General features: G+C 40.2%; 1 protein-coding gene across 1 annotated transcript; it reads left to right on the top strand.

The window, feature by feature from the left end:
- The first annotated feature begins 866 nt into the window (after positions 1 to 866).
- On the top strand, positions 867 to 4230 carry LOC147419263 (uncharacterized). The gene is made up of 5 exons (XM_086506253.1): positions 867 to 1192; positions 1265 to 1434; positions 1591 to 1717; positions 3388 to 3569; positions 3827 to 4230. The coding sequence occupies exons 1-5, from the start codon at positions 886 to 888 to the stop codon at positions 4115 to 4117; spliced, it is 1077 nt and encodes a 358-aa protein (XP_086362379.1). The 5' UTR covers positions 867 to 885; the 3' UTR covers positions 4118 to 4230.
- The last annotated feature ends 4315 nt before the right edge of the window (positions 4231 to 8545 follow it).

Below are 8545 nucleotides of genomic sequence, written 5' to 3'. Positions count from 1 at the left end.
TATGTGCTGATCAATTATGCTAATATGAATGCTACACTTGTTAATTTGTCCTAACCCTTCAATGAGATGTTTAAAAATCAAGATTCTTACACATGCCTAACCTAGATACGCGCACACAGAATGCACTCACTAATGCATTTCCTAAATCTTCAGAATATTTGGACAATCCTTGTGTCACAAATGATGTTTAGCATGACACTTGAACTCAAGACGTATTAAGAGAGAGAGAGGTTTTTACATACTTCTGATGTTTTTTTTCTCAATTGTGTTTGATGATTCAGCAATCGTTAGGAGGTTCCCACCCGTGAAGGAACGTGAGTTGGTTTTGTGCGTGCCCAATAGAATTTTCATATAAAGGTAGTCCAATTTTATCGAACTGTGAAAATTAGAAAAATACCCTTTAATAGAAAATTAAATTAGGATCCTGTAATAAAGAAAATGTTCGGGAAAAATCATATTTCCAAACATACAAAATTCCTTTCCTTGAATTTGCCAAGAGGAAATTTTAGAAAACTAGGTTAATTTTTTGGGTTTATACACTATTTTTCTCTAGTTTGGGACATCATTTTTCCTTTTCCCCTTATAATCCTCAAGGGGCATTTTTGAAATTGAAAACGAGACACATTTTTCTTGAACACAGAGATGAGCGTCCCAATATAGAAACTCTTGAAAAGAGAAACGTGAGCGTAAGGAAGAAGTAAAAGAAGAAAGTCAAGGGAGATAAATATATTATGGAGGAAGGCGCGCTGAAATTTAGTGTAGCTCCTGTATTTAAAGTGTAGATGATTTGTAGAGTTTTCAGCGTAAGTTTACTGTCTAGTTGTTAATTAGATAGTTGGATTTGACAGCTCAATTAGAGGGGATCGAAGGCCATACAACGCCTCCATGGCCAATAGCAATTCTACCTGTCATGATCTCGTCACTCGATCATGTGACTTCGACGCCACCGCCGATTCTCTGCACCTCGCGGCCTCTAGTCTCCAAGACACCGTTGAGGGCCTCGTCACCTGTTACTCCTCTGCAGCCTCCTCCAATGCTCATTTCTGCAAGCTCCGCACTCGCCTCACAAGCTCTGCCTTTCTATACCGCGACCTTCACCTCCCGCTCTCCACTCAGCTTGTCAACAACATCTCCAACCTTATGAACATGTATGACTCTATGGATGCTGTCATCTTCTGCGACCATATCGCTGGTAATCTCATTAGTTCTGGTGTAAATGGCGATGACCATGAGCATCTTAATTCTGTGTTTTGCTTAATTGCAGTGGTGGCTCGAGAGGTGAAACGCTACGCTGATCACGCCACCAAGGTGATCGACGTGCATGTGCGCTTGCTGGAGGACCTCAACAAACTTGACATGGATGCAAAAACTACACTGGAAGTGCTTGTGGTGGAGGAGACAGACAGGACTCGACAGGCGGAGGCCTACGAAAAGGTACAATTCATCATTATATTGCATAATTTACAATTCAAGTAAGCGCTCTCGCGTTCTCAAATATCGTTCGATATTATATCTCTTGGGATTGCTCCTATGTTACGCACGCATGCTCTTGTGAGTCTCTCACAAGTCCTTCACCTTCTTTTTGTGCAGAAGGGAAAAGAAATTGCAGAAAAGGAGGAAAGTATGGGAGCTGCAATGTTTGGAGTAGCTGCGGTGTGCACTCTGGAAGCAGTTTTCTTCGCTGGAGTGCCCGTGATGTCTAGTCTTTTTGGAGGAGGTAAGATAGCTTTCTACATTTCCAAATTAGAAAAAAAAATCAAACATATAAAATATCTAACTAGGCTTGTTTGGTGGGCCTTTGCCCTAAAAATATTTGATAGATTTTGGAGTGCAGCTGGTTACTTGGTTAGTTGGTTGTGATTGCTATCGCCTTGGGTTTTGTTGTGGTGATACGAGAAAATGAGTAGAACCTATTGATATGCACCAATAATAGCTGTGTTTGGGACTTGATAAGCATTGGGAAGAAGTAAGTTGTGTCCCATACTGCTCCATATATGACAAAGGGCTAATTGAATCGAGCAAAAGGGTTGCAACTTAACCTACTTTGGTAGTTGTTTGCAGATTGCACCATTCAACCTAGTAATATCGATACCATTTAGTCTCTAAATCGTGAAACCATCTTTGAGACACCCATCCTATTCTCAATCAAGCGTAGTCAGTTTTCCTTTCTTTCAATATATAGGTTGAATTGCCAAACTCTGAGAAAAGAAATGCATGTCTATTTCATATATAGATACAATGATCGAAATTGAGCATGCACTGGTGAGGAGAACCTATGGCTAAACTAAACTTAAGAAAACTTTGACAAACTAAAAAATACGGAAAGCATAAACAGACCATAAAAATTGAATTACACTACCGACTTGATAATCGTGGACGAATGTCATCCAATTGTGCAAAGCGACGGACAAGTTTGAGTCAAGCTACAAAAAAACCAATGTGAATAGTTAAACATATCGTCTTGCAATGAAACATCACAGATTGAAACTGCAAAGTATACAGTCCACGTCATGCAGAGGTGCCATACAAAAGTATGGTGGAGAGCTGGCACTGTGGTCTCTCCAAAAATTATAAGAAGCGAAAGTCGTGCCCTACCCCGTAGCGTTTATGTGTTGCGCCAAGCAAACGCATAGTCATGGGGTGCTGGATACAGATAATGAACCTTGTAGTGTTCGCGAGATGGAGTCGCACTTGTGCAATTGAAACGGCGAGTGTTGTGAATATATGTCCTCCCTGTCAGACACAAAACATGCATTAAGACAAATACAAGAGATGTGGCAAATTGATTAAGCTTAAAGAGAAGCAGATCTAATTTTATATTCTATGTCGAAGGTTTGCTACATATAGAGTTATGGGTGCTTTTTGATAGATTTTCCTTTGTTAAAATTGCACTATCTCTCTGTGCTCGATTGTCAACTCTTTGTCCTACCTTATGTTGTAACCAGTTTCCTATTTGCAGTGCGCCCTCTTCTTGTAGACGAAAGAGGGCTTCTTGCAATTCGTCGGTCATGCAGGGGCATGCTATCATATGTAGGGTGTGTCCTCAAGATGTCTAGGAGTCTTTCCAATCGCAAGGTTCTGTTCATGGGACCGTTGACCGATACTTGAATAAGTGTTTTTCATACAATGCATAACATCATGAGCTTTTGCTCGAGAGGCACCGCATACCTAGCCAGGTACTTTTGGGGACAGGGGACCACCAGCCCCCCCACCGGGCTGGCAGTCTGCTGCTCCCAATCGTACCTAATTATTGTGAGAATTTATCCAAAACTTCTTGTGAATATACATAGCGCTAAACAAAACTAGGTTGATTTTGTAGAAAATCAAAAGCCAAGATTTATAATATGAGAACTATGCTACATGGCACTTGCATTATGTTTGGTACAGGTGCTGTCCTAACAGGTGCATCCTCTGCTCGCAAGATTCAAAAGGCAAAAGATGAGTTAGAACGCTTCAGAGTATTATCTATAGCAGAAAAAGAGGAGGCAAAAATGGCTTATCACGCTGCTACCACCATTCGGGTTACTTTAATTGCTGCTGTGGGAAATTTTGTCCAAGCTGTTACTAAGGTCAGTGATAATTATTATTGTTTGTTGGTTTTGAGGATATTAGGTAATCAATCACAATGCCAATCAAAAATCAATTAGCTAGAGAAAAAAAAAAGTGACATCTAGTCTCGCTCCATTTGTTCATGTAGGGAGGCGGTACACCTCTTCCAATAATCGTTTTGAAACTTTTAAGACGAATACGTAAATATATCTCTAGCTACCACAAAATTTGGAGCCCCAATGTGGTTGTGTAATTTGGTGCACCTTACTTTCCACAGGTGGCAGGATTTTTGCAAACGTTGGAGGGAGATGTCTCTAATTATGCAGCAAATGCAAACAGAATGGCAACAAACAAGGACACTATGGTGATATACCTTGGATCAATCAAGACCCAAAGCAGAAAGATCCAAGATGCTTGTGGAAATTACTTAAAAATTTTGCCTCATGTACAAGGCCGCTTGGGAGCCCTCGTCCAGTGCAAACCTTCTGACCCCAACCACATTCAACAATGGTTAGCGTTGAAGTTTTCAAATGAGGATCATGCTGCAATCCTCAAGCTCACAGCATGATATACATGTATAAGAATGTGATACTCTATGCTCATCAAGTTTTTCTCTCGTTAAGTTGTGTTTACCTTATCCATATAATAAAAAGGGCAAGGAAAAGGTGTTTCTTTGGAGCCCTATATATATAATCTCTCAGTGTAAAAGCATCACTATGAGAAAGAGTCCAAGTATGTTTAAATAGTTATTTCTAGCGTACATGACTCACATGAGTTCAAACTAGTACAAGAAGGCATTTTTATGATCCCCCACCCCCCAACCAAGAAATGAAGAAAAAGCACTACCCTCTCTCCCTCACACACATGCAATACGAACCTACATAGAAGACCCTAATAAGGAACACAATCCAACTGCCATGTATTGGAGGATTTACCATTCTCACACCCTCAGTTGGTGTGAGTCTATCTTCTTGCCTTTCCTCATGATCCAAAAGCAAGCATGTCCAACAGATGGACTTCTTTTCTTGTACCACTCAAAGGGATTGCAGAGAGGGATGCCAACAGCCCCTCCTTTTAATGGAGCGAGGAGTGGAAGGGTGCTTACCCGTTTCAAGGCACTTGAATTCCCCAATGTCACAGATTTCCTTGCCACAACCTTCACCTCTTGACCCTCTCAGCCTTGGGACTTGCACAGTCGATATGGCTATTATTGTTAAAGTTTAGCTGAAGAAGAAGGAAAGATAAAAACAGTCATTGCTTGAACATCCAGGGATTTGCAGAATTTATGCTTTTCCACAGTCTGCGTTGTCGCAAATCATAGCCTCTTTATCCTCCCCTACTCTTTTCTCTTCACTAATCTTCATCTGATTCTCGCTCTCTTCCGCAATTACTTCCCTAGCAAGAACTTGATTGAGATCCCTTGTAATGGGATCTTGCACATTCAAGGATCAAGATACTTACTTTAGCCTTCATGGGATAGTCCTTTGCAAAGTGCTAGAATTTGTTCCATTCAAAGCAATCCCCAAAGTAGGTCTCGAAGTTGAGAGGGATTGTTATGAGTCCAACTCCCACAATGATCACCATGCTCTTTGGTGGAGATCTAGATATATTCCAGCCTATACACACCCGATTGGAGAAACTTCCTAGACCCCTCTTGCTATGAACAAATAGCGGAGGTTTCCAATTGACTGGAAACTCACTGACAAGCATCTTGATGTTATCCTAGATCGGACTAGGGAAGCCAACAATATTGACCCAGACGGAATGGATCCCCTGGAGAGACTCTATCGAGTCAAATAATGGCTCCCATGGTACCACACAGACTGTTGCCCTACTAAATTGAGGGCATCTTTATCAAGGATCGTAGAGACATCACAATCTTCCTTGAATCTAACCGAGCATAATCCCTTGGCGAGGTAAGTAGTACTTTCAATTGCACCGCCATGCCCAAGAAGTTGAGGACTCTGAATCCATTCAATCAAGTTTGTATCTATTTGGGACTTTCCCATTGATGCAAAAAAGAAGCGTAAGCCTAGCTTGCATGGCAAGCTGCTTCTTAATAAATCTTGGAGGAATCGCCATAGTGATAGCCTCCGCAATCTCCACCTGCTACTATCTCTTCCTTGATTGACAACCAAGGAGTTTAACTCAACAACCCTGATCAGATGGGCACAGTGATGCTAGATCATCTCAGCCAAATCATTGGAAAGGAAGATTCTCCCTCTCCCATAATTAGAGGGAAGATAGGGATAAAAAATATACATTCGCCCCAACATTAGTGGCCTCAAATCCCGGGGCAGTCACTTATCAAAAGCTTCCTATATCACGTGTGTTCAAGAGGTTATTAATAATACCTCAATATACATACTATATTTACACTACGTGCCTATTTAAAAACCCCCCACCCCCCTATGTATGTATACATTTTGATACATTTTGATCTTTTAATAATCCTCTCTAGTTAACTCAGGTGATAGCATACACAATTTAAAAAGTGACCGCCAGATCGAGTAAAATACCTAGAAAGTTCCTTTACCCTAGGGATGACACTCAAAGAACTAGGCAAAGAAAAGTCTCCATGAGGGGCATGTATCATTACCGAGTTCTGTGAAGAGTTTTATGAAGCTCTGGACCCGTCCTTCTTGCATATGGTCAACAAAGCCTATACTAAAGGCACGCTTGAATTAGGTGTGAAGAAAGGAATAATCAAGCTCATCCCCAAGCAATTATCATGCTCTCAACTCAAGGACTCAAGAGACCAATCACAATGATGACAGTGGTATACAAGGTGTTGGCAAAACTCGTTGCTAAAAGAATGGCCCTTGTGTTAGCGGAAGTCATCTCTCCCCACTGACATGGATTTATCAAAAGTAGATCAATTTATGATCTAACATCTTGGCAGCCATGATAGGTATGAAATTTGACAAGTTCAATAAATAGGAATGTATCCTACTACAACTGGAGCTAGATAAAGCCTATGATAGGATAACTTAGTCAGTCATGCAAGAAACATTGCAAAATCCGAGGTTTGGTCCACAAATGTGTTAAGCAGTAAGTACTCTTGAGGAAGGGAGCTCCGCAAACTTGGTCTTCAATTCAAGAATAATTGGCTGCTTTCATGTCAAGAGATCCATTTGTCAAGGATACCCCCTAGCGCCGCTTTGGTTTGTCGCTTGCACCCACCCTTTAATTTCTATGTTGGAACATGCGTCGGCGAGACTAGAAATAATAAAAAGGGATTCAAATCCAGAATGATAAGCAACTGCTTATTAAGATGTTCACTGATGACTCTCTACTCTTCCTCCAAGCGGAAGGAAATAATGTTAGAAAAGCATAAGAGATTGTCTAGGTGTTTGACAGAGCGATAGGGGCTCAATGTAACATAGAAAAATAAAGACTTATCTCCTTGTCAAAAGAAGATACTTTTGATCCCTTGGGATGGAACGGAGAGGTTGTTGAGAGAGGTAGCATCTTCCGATACTTAGAGGTTCCCACTGGAAAAGGAAATACACACAAGATAGCATTTGACTGGGTTCAAGATAAGATTAATTATAAGAAAATGAAGTGTTGGGAGTTTATGATGACTCCTTTCCATTGCAGAGAGTTGATAATTAATACCTTCTTCATACTATATACAACCTTCACGTCACCATTCTTGCAATTTTCTTTAAAAATTTGGAACTCCTTTTTTAAGCCAATTAAGGAATTCTCGTGCGGAAATAAACTGACTGCAAGCAGACCGTGACAATGAGGGAAATGGAAGGCTATTACTAAACCAAAAGCTGAAGGTGGATTGGGCATCCTTGATCATGTCACTCATGATCTGGCTTTATGTGCTAATTTCTTCTACACCCTTGCTAGTTCTAAGGAGAGTTGGGCCTATATGGAAAGGGAAATGGTAATGGAAGGCCGCATGAGGTCTAAAGGTAGCTCATGGTCCAACCCCAATATACAAAACAAACTCCTCCCTCCTACGGTGTAAGGTCTCAATTATGGGGTTTTACAAGAAAATTTATTGATAAATATTGTAAAGTCGTTTATGCACTCATGTGGAAGGAAGAGACTAGGTACATGAGGGTACGGCTAGATGTTGGTCTCCTTGGGGACCTAATGTGGAAGACTTGGGCCTTAATATCTATTAGATAGAAATAGCCAAGAACATGAACTAATTAATAATCACATGACCGTGTGAAATTTTTATAGTTTCCATGCGTTAGCAATACTTCAAAATTTGATAATGATAAGGGTCATTTTCCCACTTTACAAGAGAGGCTTTATATCTAGGGCTTTCTTGGACAATGGACGGCTTGAAAAAACTCGGACCTTTTACATACTTTTACAACTTTACATCTCAGAGCTTGTCCATTTATAATCAAGGACTATAGATAATTACAAGGCTTTTCAAAAAATGAAGAGATCTATGGCTATGTATGTTGGTTTTGGTTCTTTGCCTAGTTCTGCCGGATCGATCTCCTTTGCATTTTTAGGCCCATGATACGATGTTCCCGGTTCTTTCAGCTCTCTCATTGGTTGTTCCACCACAATCTATTGATTTTGAATTGTGTATTTCTTGTAATAAGAAGGTGTGTTGAACTTTTTCGAGTTAGAGTCTCCCACAGTCTCCATTTTCATAGTCCAAACCTCCTTCAATGTTCGTTTTAATTTTTGGTATTCACTCTTACGTTCTTTTGGACATTTTTTATGACTTTTCAGTTTTATTTTTGGACTGTTTCTTGCTCTATTTGTTTGACTTGCCAAAAAACTTTTCAAATTCAATGGTTTTTGCGTTCTTTTATCACAGACACAAGCATATGCTCCCACGAGCCTAAGATATTGCGTTTTGGTCATCATGTTTTTTAAATTTTTTCCCAATTTTTATCTTTTTGTTTCTTGAATCATTTTCTTTGATATCTCTCTTGTCTTCATGTTTTTTGGTTAGAAAACTCGTACAAAACTGCCTCATCCTCTATTTTTGCAATTTTGTGTTCAGAATCAA

The sequence above is a fragment of the Adiantum capillus-veneris genome, chromosome 29 (genome assembly GCF_014529385.1).
Source record: "Adiantum capillus-veneris isolate H3 chromosome 29, ASM1452938v2, whole genome shotgun sequence".
Taxonomy (NCBI): Eukaryota; Viridiplantae; Streptophyta; class Polypodiopsida; order Polypodiales; family Pteridaceae; genus Adiantum; species Adiantum capillus-veneris.
This window is presented reverse-complemented; position numbering and strand designations above follow the sequence as displayed.

Bases quoted from the DNA above. Each gene is read 5' to 3' on its own strand.
- LOC147419263 (XM_086506253.1), top strand. From the start codon at position 886: ATGGCCAATAGCAATTCTACCTGTCATGATCTCGTCACTCGATCATGT. The intron at 1,435-1,590 runs GTACAATTCATC...CTTTTTGTGCAG, and splicing joins AGGCGGAGGCCTACGAAAAG to AAGGGAAAAGAAATTGCAGA. The intron at 3,570-3,826 runs GTCAGTGATAAT...TACTTTCCACAG, and splicing joins TTGTCCAAGCTGTTACTAAG to GTGGCAGGATTTTTGCAAAC.